This window comes from Neomonachus schauinslandi, chromosome 10 (genome assembly GCF_002201575.2).
Source record: "Neomonachus schauinslandi chromosome 10, ASM220157v2, whole genome shotgun sequence".
Classification (NCBI taxonomy): domain Eukaryota; kingdom Metazoa; phylum Chordata; class Mammalia; order Carnivora; family Phocidae; genus Neomonachus; species Neomonachus schauinslandi.
In genome coordinates this window covers 115,275,592-115,287,595 of record NC_058412.1, presented here as the reverse complement: position 1 = coordinate 115,287,595, position 12,004 = coordinate 115,275,592, and the positions used below count along the sequence as shown (strand labels likewise).

General features: G+C 37.4%; 1 protein-coding gene across 1 annotated transcript in view; it reads right to left on the bottom strand.

Moving 5' to 3' along the window:
• The window catches only part of PHF20 (PHD finger protein 20), a 143,937-nt gene that overhangs the window by 53,969 nt on the left and 77,964 nt on the right, over nucleotides 1-12,004 (bottom strand). Inside the window, exons 8-9 of the mRNA XM_021689055.2 lie at nucleotides 11,286-11,474; nucleotides 10,565-10,744 (exon numbers count right to left, since the gene is read on the bottom strand). Coding sequence (XP_021544730.1) covers nucleotides 10,565-10,744; nucleotides 11,286-11,474 — 369 coding nt within the window. The remainder of the gene's footprint in view (nucleotides 1-10,564; nucleotides 10,745-11,285; nucleotides 11,475-12,004) is intronic.

The window sequence follows — 12,004 nt, the reverse complement described above, 5'->3', positions numbered from 1 at the left end:
TAACTGATGAAACAAGTCTTCCAATGGATCTATTTGCTCTGGTCAGGTATAAAAGGTATTCAATAAATGTGCCAAATGAAAGCCCACAGGTAAGAGCACACCCGCTGTGTCCGCAAGATAGCAAGCAGGCCATGTGGCTGGAGTAGAGTCAAGCAGCAAGGAGAGAGTGAGGAGAGGTAACAGGTAGCCAGAAGAAGCAGGGCCACTGCAGGCCAGTGTAAGGACCTGTGGCATGCATGAACAAATACCAACAGTTCCAGGCAGTGGGAGACATGAATGTTGGTTTTATTATTCTTGTATTTTTCTGGATTTCTTTTCAAATTTATCAACATAAAAAAGCAAGTTACCAAAAAGAGTATACTAAATGAAGACAAGATCACTTCCATAAATAAGGTAAAAGGTACCAACAAAATCTTTGGTGAACTTTGAATAAGGTCCTGATTTTGATAATTATATTATGGTAATATAATGTAAGAAATATACAACAAAGTATTTAGGAGTAGAAGTCCGCAATTTATTTTCAAACAATTCAGAAAAAATACTTTAAAATACCTTAAGGCCAAAGAATAATAGCTAAGTAGGAGGAAAGCAACCTTACCAACAGAGAGATCCAGGTGAACACTTCAGGGCTATCCCCATCTGAGAACCAAGCACTGTCAGTAATCCCCATCAACTCTTCAAAGCAACTGACCTCAGTTTGGCAGCAACGTACCTACTCAACCTTAACCCAGTTCAGAAAGCCTGCAGTTAAGTCAGAAAGCACACCTAACAGTCTCCGAAGACTCTATGATTATGCTGTTGATGTTGCTCTACTTCCATCTCCAAATGCCTAATTGCTACTCATCCTTCAAGGCCCTGTGAAAGTACCACCTTCTTCCACCCCTGCCCCCAAACCACCAACCTAAATATCACCTCTCTCCCAGAGTCAGATCCAAATAGCATTTAATGAACACTAAAACCAAGAATGCCCCATTCATCACTGTATACTTAGTCAGCAGAGCTCCTGGGCATATAGTAAGGGCTCAATAAGTGAGTCCTGAGTTCAACTTTCATGCGGCAAGCACACATTATTACTGTCAGTATTCTCTCCCATGGTTTTAAGTATTTATTACTTTTATATTACAGGCAACTGCAGTCTTATCAGTTCCCCTAGACAGAAAGACCTAGAGCATTGACCAGATACCTCATTCATTTCTCTAACCCTAGAACAATGAATTCTCAAGCAATTCTCCACCAGTACATGCCTGATGGCAAACCATAGACACTTATAACTTCCCAAACTACAATGGCTATAACCCTATGACTCTTCTACTCAAGAAAACAGAGAACACAAGTACGTGAAAGCTAAACTACTGTAGGTATTACACTAAAATGGACCTGATTAGTTTTAAAATAAATCATTTGCAAAAACTATTATAGGCATTACTCTAAAACATACCTGGTTAATTTACAAGTAAATCATTTGTAAACATTCAGTATTTTAGTGACAAATAATTTCCTATTCATTTTATAACTGACAACATATCAAGACTCCGTGGGTTAGAATCACTGATCTAAACCACGCAGCAAAGTGTCCCATTTCTAAAGGGTACACAGTTTAAAAAAAAAAAGCAAAAAGCAAAAAACTGAGTAAGTCTGTACTTCTATTAGGTCTTCTCTCTTATTTATTCTGTGGTTCATGTAGAATATTCACAAATGAGAGAGCTTAGAATAGTCTGACACTTAGATGGCACTACACATTTGTTGACTACAACGAATGAATGGACTACAGCGCATTTTCTAAAAGCTGTGAATGACCTGTAACCTGTGAATGACCAAATAGGTTGGGCCCAGATTTAGAGAATAATCTGAGCTCTCTGAACTTCTAAGGACATCTACACTAATAATTTTATTTTACAACATAAACAAATGGCCTGCCCAAGTAGAAGTATTTCAACAGTATTCTCCTCTGGCTTCTAAGTAATCAAAGCAAATAGCCAGAGCACTAATTCTTCCTAGTTCAAACTCAAGGTAATCTGACCTCAACCACTGCTATAACCTCTTAGAAAAATGGGCAAGTAGTTAGTTAGTTGCAGTGGTTTCAAAATTATTCCCCAGAAGATCCTCTGTGTAACTTGAAGAAGCAAAAGAAGACATAAAATCTTACAGAAATTGTATGTGTGTCTTTTGGAAAGAACTTAAACCGCCCCCCCCAAATGTGTAAACTTTAAAACAGGCACTGGAGGGGGCGCCTGGGTAGCTCAGTTGGCTAAGCATCTGCCTTTGGCTCAGGTCATGATCTCAGGGTCCTGAGGTCAAGCCCCACGTGAGACTCCCTGCTCAGCGGAAGTCTGCTTCTCTCCCCCACTCCTTGCTCGTGCTCTCTCTCCCTCAAATGAATAAATTTTAAAATCTTAAAATAGGGGTGCCTGGGTGGCTCAGTCGGTTAAGCGTCTGCCTTCGGCTCAGGTCACGATCTCAGGGTCCTGGGATCGAGCCCCGAGTTGGGCTCCCTGCTCCTCTGGGAGCCTGCTTCTCCCTCTCCCTCTGCCTGCTGCACTCCGTGCTTGCGTGTGTGCGCTCTCTCTGTCAAATAAATGAATAAATCTTTTTAAAAAATAATAAAATAAAATAATAAATAAATAAATAAATAAAACAGGCACTGGATTTAGCCTCTAGCCTAGTCTCCTCACTCCTCTTATCTGCACAGCATATTTCTTGGTGATGTAGGAACAATTCATTCCCAATTTCAAGCGATGTCTAACATAACACCACCATCAAGACAATATAATTTAAGGGCTTAGTCTTCTGAATTATAAGGAACATGGCTGTCATCTAGAGCTCTCCACACCAAAACTGACAACCAGGTTCTGAGATTAAATTTCCACCTCATTTGAACATCAAGTCCATTTCTCCCACATGACAGAAAAGTAGGTTGGGAGGAGAGGAGTGCAACCCCTGACAGAAGGCTCAGCAAGAAAAGGGAAATCATTTACACCCAAGAAAAGGCCACATGGCTAAGGCACAACACTCTAGACCCAGTGGGACAAAAGACCAACCTAAAGGCACCATGGAGGAGCCAGGAGTGAATATTTGAATACTTTCAGTTTACTATTTTCAAAATGCTGCTCTGCGATACCACTTATGTTAACCACATGGCATGTGGTCAAGGACAACCCCCCACCCGCCCGCCAAACAGGCATCTGGGTGGCTCAGTTACACATCCAACTCTTGATCTTGGGGTCATGAGTTCAAGCCCCACATTGGGCTCCACATTGAACGTGAGACCTACTTAAGAAAAAGGGGTGGGGGAGGCACCCGACTAGTCAGTCAGTTAAGTGTCTGACTCTTGATCTCAGCTCAGGTCTTGATCTCAGGGTCATGAGTTCAAGCCCCACGTTGGGCTCCATTCTGGGCATGGAGCCTACATAAAAAAAAATAATAATAAAGGGTGCCTGGGTGGCTCAGTTGGATAAGCATCTGCCTTCGGCTCAGGTCACAATCCCAGGGTCCTGGAATCAAACCCCACGTCAGACTCTCTGCTCAGTGGGGAGCCTGCTTCTCCCTCTGCTTGTGCTCTACGTCAGATAAATAAACTCTTTAAAAATAAATAAATAAATAAAAGTATGCAATTCTGATGACATATACTCATTATGGTGTCAGTCTTATAAATGGTCCTTTAAAAACAAAACCCTTTAGGGGCAGCTGGGTGGCTCAGTGGTTGGGCGACTGCCTTTGGCTCAGGTCATGATCCAGGGTCCTGGGATCGAGCCCCATATCGGGCTCCCTGCTCAGCAGAAAGCCTGCTTCTCCCTCTCCCACTCCCCCTGCTTGTGTTCCCTCTCTCGCTGTGTCTCTGTCAAATAAATAAATAAAATCTTTAAAAAAAAATTTAAATGTCTTTCACCTTTTTAACAAAGTCAAATTTTCTATTTATAATTTAAAGTACTCCGAATATTTGGAATCTGCCCTTCAAGAAGAAAAGTAAAGACTTTCAAATTGTATATTCATTGTTAAATATATAAATTCGACTTAAAATTAGTACAACACAAAGGAGAATATAAATGTACAGATTTCGTGACAGCTAAAATTAAATAAAGTCACAAGTATGTAGTGTCAAAATACAGAATCATCAAATATTCAATTGACTACCTTTTCGCCAATGAAGTAACATAATAGGAAACGTGTTACCTTTGCTTATGTTGTTCCCTCTGCTGGAATACCCAGACCCCATCTATCACTCATGGGACAGTACTATTCATCCATCAAGATTCAGCTTAAAAACTGTTGAACACAGGGTGCCTGGGTGGCTCAGTCGTTAAGCGTCTGCCTTAGGCTCAGGTCGTGATCCCGGGGTCCTGGGATCGAGCCCCACGTCGGGCTCCCCGCTCTGCGGGAAGTCTGCTTCTCCCTCTCCCTCTCCCCCTGCTTGTGTTCCCTCTCTCGCTGTGTCTCTCTCTGTCAAATAAATAAATACAATCTTTAAAAAAAAACAAAAACTGTTGAACACTACATCTGAAATTAATGATGTACTATGTATTGGCTAATTGAATTTAAATTTAAAAAAAAAAAAGATTTAGCTTAAATGTCATGCATGGCTCCTAAGTTAGGATGGTCTTCCAGTAGCCATTAAGTCTTACTGATCTTGTATCAATGATACTACTTATTTTAGCACAGTGCCTGGTACTTAGCAGGTTCATAAGGTATTTCAACTGAGTAAAAAAAGGTGTGCAATCGAAGCTTGTTAGCAAAATCTCATTTAACCTTTACTATTTCCCCAAGATTCTCACTAAAAGAAAGTCTCAGCATATTCTTCTCCAGGGAACAATGGGCAACCCACAAATCTCCTCAAGCTTCATTCTTCCTCTGGGCTCATACGTACATAAGAAGTTTTATTTTGAGAATAACAGAGCCCATACTCTCCACACACTGGAAAGGGAGAAGGTTACAGATGACCCATATTTACCAAAGGAACACTTTCCAGGTCTAGAACCATGTCATCAATAGAATCTCATTAGATTTGATTCCACAGCTCATTTCTGGCTAAATTTTCCAAAAGGCTATGTCTTCCCCTCATTATGTCTGCCGTAGTCCAGAAGAAGGCTACCCTGCAAGCCCTTAGGCCATCACAAACATCTAGGAAATGCCAAAATTCACCTACACTTAATTCCTTTCTCCCTTATTCTACTCTTTTCAATTCATGATAAGTCAAACACTGCAAAATAAAGAAATTTTTAAAGATGAATGTTGATCAAGAACTTTGGGGTATGAGCTATCAGTGGAAAACACTTTGGCTTTCATGAAAAATTTTAAAGGGTGGCTTATACAATAATTAATGTGATTTTTTAAATATGGTAAAATACATATGTAATAATATTGATTATATGCATATTATGATCATAACTATGTTTTCTAAATACTGAAGGAAATTAATTAATTTCGGTGTTATAAATTACAATAAATAAAAGTAAAAGACAAGTGGAAAGACCAAGAGAAAATAAAGTACAATTTATATAAAAGACAAAGGATCAATATCCATAATGTACAAAGAAAACCTTATTGTGCAAATCAATAATAAAAACAACCCAATAGGAAGTGAGCAAAGAAAATTCACAGAAAAATAGATAAAAATATTCAATAAACACATGAAAAATGTTCAATCTCATTTAAAAAAAACCACAGAACTTAAAAAATGAAGTCTTGTTTCCAATGTTAACACAAATTTGAGAAAATTTAAAAGATGAATAATATCCATAGATGGCAAGGATGTAAGGGAAAAAATACTCTATCATACTCTTAGTCAAAATATTAAGTGGAATGGTCTTTTTGGAGGGTAATTCGTTGATGCAATTTAAAATGTGCATTCCCTTAAATCCAGCAATACTCAAAGAAAGTTATCCCAAAGGGCTATTCACCAAGTGGTCAAAAATATATATTCAAGGAATACCACTGCATCATTGTTTGAAACACTGATTGCTCAGAAACACTCTAAATGTCCATCAAAAGGGAAATGGTTAAATATATGATGGAACATTCTTACAAGACCCTAATATTCAATCATTAAAAAGAATGAAACAAGGGGCGCCTGGGTGGCTCAGGTGGTTAAGCCACTGCCTTCGGCTCAGGTCATGATCCCAGAGTCCTGGGATCGAGTCTGCATCGGGCTCTTTCCTTAGCAGGGAGCCTGGTTCTCCCTCTCCCTCTGCCTGCTGCTCCCCCTGCTTGTGCTCTCTCTGTGTCAAATATATAAATAAAATCTTAAAAAAAAAAAAAAAACAAGTGTACTGACAAAGATAGATCTCCAGAAGACTACAAAAGCAAGAGAACAATAAGGCTAGAATTAAACCAATTATATTTAAATCTTAATTGCTTCCCTACCTATGGTAAACATATAGAAAAGGATCTGGAAAAATAACAAACAAAAGAGGTTTACCCAAGGGAAAAGGAGCAAGATAGAAGACACTTCTCACTTTAACTCCTAAAGCCTCTATATAGACATTTTTATGATCAGTATTTTTATAGTACTTTTTAAAAAGGAAAATAAAAAATACACATACACACAAAAAAAGTGGCTTAGATGTTCTTCACTGTAAAAGGCAAAGATCAAGATTTATTCATGGTCAGCACCATCCTGGACTCTGAACATTTACCACAAATATAACATTATCGAAATGTTACATCCAAGTAGCTATTAATGCAACAAGCAATCACTACTTAAAAGAAAAAATCCCTCTGTGTAGTCATGAATGTGTACAACTTCCTAGGCTGCCTATTACCATAACATTTTCTCTTTCAGTCATGTTAGAAAAGCTCATAGTCGAACATCCCTTTTGCATACAACCATTATAAACTACAAAAAAATATTAAAAAACAAATATGAAAAGGCACTAAAGAGTAACAAAAAGCCCGCAGAAACAAGAGTTGGATAATTGGAATAAGAGAACAGCACTAGATAAGTTTCCCATATTCTAAGGCTTTTCACCTAAAGGCAGGCTCCAGTCCGTAACACCAGGTAGCTAAAACTCAAGTAAGAAACTTAACTCTTACTGGTTGAAGATATAAAAGACAAAGTTCAGGGCAACTACAACAGCTAGAAAATGAGGGAGAAAGTCCTAAAAAGGAACGCCACCAAAGGGTGGCCTCAATTTCTTCATATAAACTCTGCCTAAATTTCTGGCTGATCTTTGAATGTACAGTTTCAAGCAGCCCAACAAAAGTTAAAAGAATTGAGCAGAGATTTCAGCTGCTGCCCACTGCAGAGGAAAAAAATTTGGAATTTGAGTTAAGCCAAATTAATTGCCCTTTTGAACAAAGAAATCAGCATTCTTTGGAGGAACATAATATAATTCAAGCTTGACAACATAGCAGACACCCTGTACAGGATGCAATACAAAATATTAGACATCTGAAGAAAAGGGAAAATGTGATCTGCAGGCAGGAGAAAAAAAAACTCAATCAATGGAGATTAACTTCAAGATAATCTAGATGTTGAACTTGGTAGACAGGGGCTTTAAAGCAACTATTAAAACTACACTCATAATGAATTTACAGACTCCAAGATCTCAGCAGAGAAGCTAGAGGAAAACGGGAACTCTGGAACTAAAAAAACATCAGAAATGGAGTGCCTGGGTGGCTCAGTTGGTTAAGCGTCTGCCTTCGGCTTGGGTCATGATCTCAGGGTCCTGGGATTGAGCCCTGCATTGGGCTCCCTGCTCAGCAGGGAGCCTGCTTCTCTCTCTCCCACTCCCGCTCCTGGTCCCCATACTTGTGCTCGTTTTCTCTCTCTCTCTCTCTGTCAAATAAATAAAATCTTGAAAAAAATTTTTTAAAAATAAAAACCTAAATAAATAAATAAATAATAAAAATAAAAACATCAGAAATAAAAAATTCACTGGATGGGCTTAACAGCAGATTGGAATTGAGAGAAGAAAGAATTTGGAAAATAGAAATTATTCAATTTGAAAAAGAGGGGGAAAAGGCGGGGAAAAGAAAAGAAAAAGTCACTATGTCCCAGTGACCTGTGGCCCAGTATCAAAAGCTCTAAGCTAATTCTAATGTGAATCACCAATAAAGGAAGACAGAAAGAGAGAGAATGGGATAGAAAAAAATATTCAGAGAAATAATGGTTGAAATTTGATAAAAAACATTAATTTTCAAATTCAAGCTCAGTGACTCTCAAATAGGTTAAAAAAAAATACATCATAGGGGTGCCTGGGTGGCTCAGCCATTGAGCATCTGCCTTCGGCTCAGGTCATGATCCCGGAGTCCTGGGATCAAGCCCTGCATTGGGCTCCCTGCTCAGCGGGAGGCCTGCTTCTCCTCTCCCCCTACTTATGTTCCTGACTCTCTGTCAAATAAATAAATAAAATCTTTAAAAAAAAAAAAAAAACATAGTCAAACTGCTAAAAAGCAATGATAAAGAGAAAAATCTTAAAAGCAACCAAAAGGGGGGCACCTGGGTGGCTCAGTCGTTAATCGCCTGCCTTCGGCTCAGGTCATGATCCCAGGGTCCTGGGATCAAGCCCCACATCGGGCTCCCTGCTCAGCGGGAAGCCTGCTTCTCCCTCTCCCACTCCCGCTGTGTCTCTCTCTGTCAAATAAATAAATAAAATCTTAAAAAAAAAAAAGCAACCAAAAGGAAAACACATTGTACACGGAGAAACAATGATATGAATGATCACTAACTTCCCTTCAGAAACAGAGGCCAAAGGACCATGAACAACACCTTTACAGTGCTTAAAAAGAAAAACAAAACAAAAAAACTGTAAACCCCACATTGTATACCCAGTGGAAATATCCTTCAAGTTTCAAAGTTAAAGTCATTCAGAAAAACAAAAACCAAGAGAGTCCAGGAAACCTGCACTACAAGAAAAACTACAGGAAAATTTTAAGGCTGGAAAGAATTATCAGGAAGGTATGAAGAAGTGGAAATGGTAAATATGTGCATAAATAAGCCTTTTTTGTCTTCTTCATCTTTATAATACATAGTTATTAAGAGCAAAAATTATTTTATAGCATATATAGATATATCATGAGACAGGTAGAGCATAAAAGGGGTAAAGATTAGTAGACCACACATTTTATATAAAGTGGTTCAATATTAAAAGTAAACTATGAAAGTTAAGGATACATATCATAATCCCTACAGTAACCTCTAAAACAAATGCTAAGAAGTACAGCTAATAGCTAATAGCTAAATTAAAATGAAATTTGAAAAAAAATTCAATTAACCTAAAAAACAGGAAAGGTGGAAAAGAACAAAACACAGGATAAACAGGAAACAAAAAGCAAAGTGGTAGATCTAAAAGCAACTGTATCAATAATTACATTTAATGTAAACAAACTACACATTGCAGTTAAAACCAAAACCCAAAGAGGTATATACTATCTATAAAAGACACATCTATAAAAGACACACTTTGAATTTAAAGACATAGTTATGTTGAAAGAAAAGGACAGCAATAGATACACCATGCATACAGAAAGCAAAAGTATCTGTACTAGTATCAGATAAAGCAGACTTCAAGTCAAAGTCTATTACCAAAAATAGCATGATATCTCACATTATAAAGGGGACAATTCACCAAGAGGGCATAACAATTATAAATGTGTATGCTCCTAATAACAAAACTTCAAAATACATGAAGCAAAACTGACAGAATTCATTGGAGAAATAGACAAATCCATAATCATGGTTAGAGATTTTTAACATCCCTTCCTTGGAAACTGATAGAATTAGACAAAAAAACAAAATCAATGGAGATATATGTCAGAAAAACACCATCAATCACCTTGACCTAACTGACAGATACAGAACAGATATATAATGGCAGAACACACATTTTTTTTTCCAAGTGTATATGGAGCATTCACCAAGACAGATCATATGCTGGGCCATAAAATTAAGTCCCAACAAATTTTAAAAGACTGAAATCCTATAAAGTATGCTCTCGGACCACAATGGAATTACATTACAAATCAGTAACAATAAAGTCTTTCTAAAAACCCCAAAACTTGGAAATGAAACAACACACTTCAAAGTTAACCCATTATCAACAAATAAATCACAATATATCTTAAATTGAACGAAACTGAAAATACAACACATCAAAATTTGCAGCATGTAGCTAAAGCAGTGCTTAATGGGAAATTTGTAATTTTAAATGCTAATGCTAGAAAAGAAGATCTAAAACTAATGACCTAAGTTTTTGTTTTTTTGTGTTTTTTTTCCCCAATGATCTAAGTTTCTAGAAAAATGTCAAGGAAGAAAATAAGATCCGAACAGAAATTTTTTAAAAAAGATAAGAAAACAACAGAAATCAATGGCATTTTAAAAAGACAGAGAAAATTAAAGTAAAACATTGGTTCTTTGAAACCATCAACAAAATTGATAAATCTATACTAATCAAAAGAGAGGGAACACAAATTAGCAATATCAAAAATGAAAAGGATATAGCATTAAAACGGTAAGAAAATATTAATAAGGTGAAAAAACATCATAGAAAAGTCCATTTTTTTTAATTCACCATCAAAGCAGAAGCAAAAGTATATATAGAAGACAATTAAGTTAACACTAAATAGGAACCTGCCACAGTAGAAATCTCTTGTAACTCAGCAAGAGGAGAAGCCGGTTCCGTCTTCATACTGTTTTCTCCCATTGACTTGCAGTTCAACTCCAAGCCTGCAGCCTCCAATCCATCACCAAAGGAGTGGCAAGTCAGTGTAGATGAGACCTGGTCAGCTTCCAAAGGAGATTTCAACTGACCTAGAAGAAAAAAAGAAAAGAAAAAAAAAAAAGAAAGCCCAGGGAACATATACAGATATATAAACAACCAAAAGTCCCACAGCCGACTAAGATATCCAAGGACTTTTTAGAGGAAGCCATTCACCTCACAGCATACAAGAATACATTCACAGTTTCCAGCACATAACAGCCAGAGCTGTGAGCATCTCAAAGAAAAAGGCCAATAAGAGACCAAAGTAAACAGAGGATTTTCTGAAGTGCTGACAAAAAGGCAGAAGCACTAGAACGAGATGGCACTAGAAACAAAGAGAGAGGGACAGGATTCGTAAAGCACTACACCTCCAACCCAACATTCAGAAATATTTAACTAAAACCAATCACAAATGTGTACAGTTTGTCTACTGAATCACCAGTGAAGAACGGTATAAGAAACCCTGCAACCCATTTACAAATTTAATTTCAACACTATCTAAAACTTGTGGAGGTAGTATACAATGATTTAGATTGGTTCTCACTAGACAGACAAGCTGGCAAGACAATTCTAGAACACACTCCGACTCACCTTCTTCAGATTCCTTGTTACTGGATGATGTGTTTTGCAGAGGATCAGTATTAACCGTATCAACCAAATCTGATACAACCAAGTCAGGATCTAGGATCTCATGTGTCCCATTAGTAGACAGCCTGGAGGACCGTCTCCTCGATAAATCTTTGTCAGTGTTTTCCGAATAGGTTTTTGACTTTTCCTGAGCTACAAACCATTAAGAGGGTTATGGTCAAGAACCCAATTAAGAAGAAATAACTCTGCTATTACAGATTTCTGGGCTGGTTACCTCTCTAAGGGCTTTAGAGAGACTTCTAGAATATTAGACCAGTGATAAAAGGAAATATCCTTTCTTAATTTTTAGTTTTAAATAAAGGCAGTCTCTCTTCCAGGATAGAATCACCCTTATTCATGGTCTGAAAAATATGTTTTAAGGTCATGCCCTAATCTTGACATCTAAGTTCTATTTTGGGGCTTCCCAACTTAAAAGTCTATATACTAATTTTTAAAGTCAATAAGGTTTATAAAGCCTTAGAAAAATCACAAATCGTTTTTGGAGCCAAAGTACTTTTTTTAAATCAACAGCATTTTTAAAGTTTTACTCAACATATGAAATCCATCCCTTCCTAAGCCATTAAATTTCCAATGGAAATGTAGTTTATGGGTATAAAGATGACACCACTGAATCCAACATTATTATACAGTTTGTGCTTTGGGATTTATTCTTCTTTAAGCAA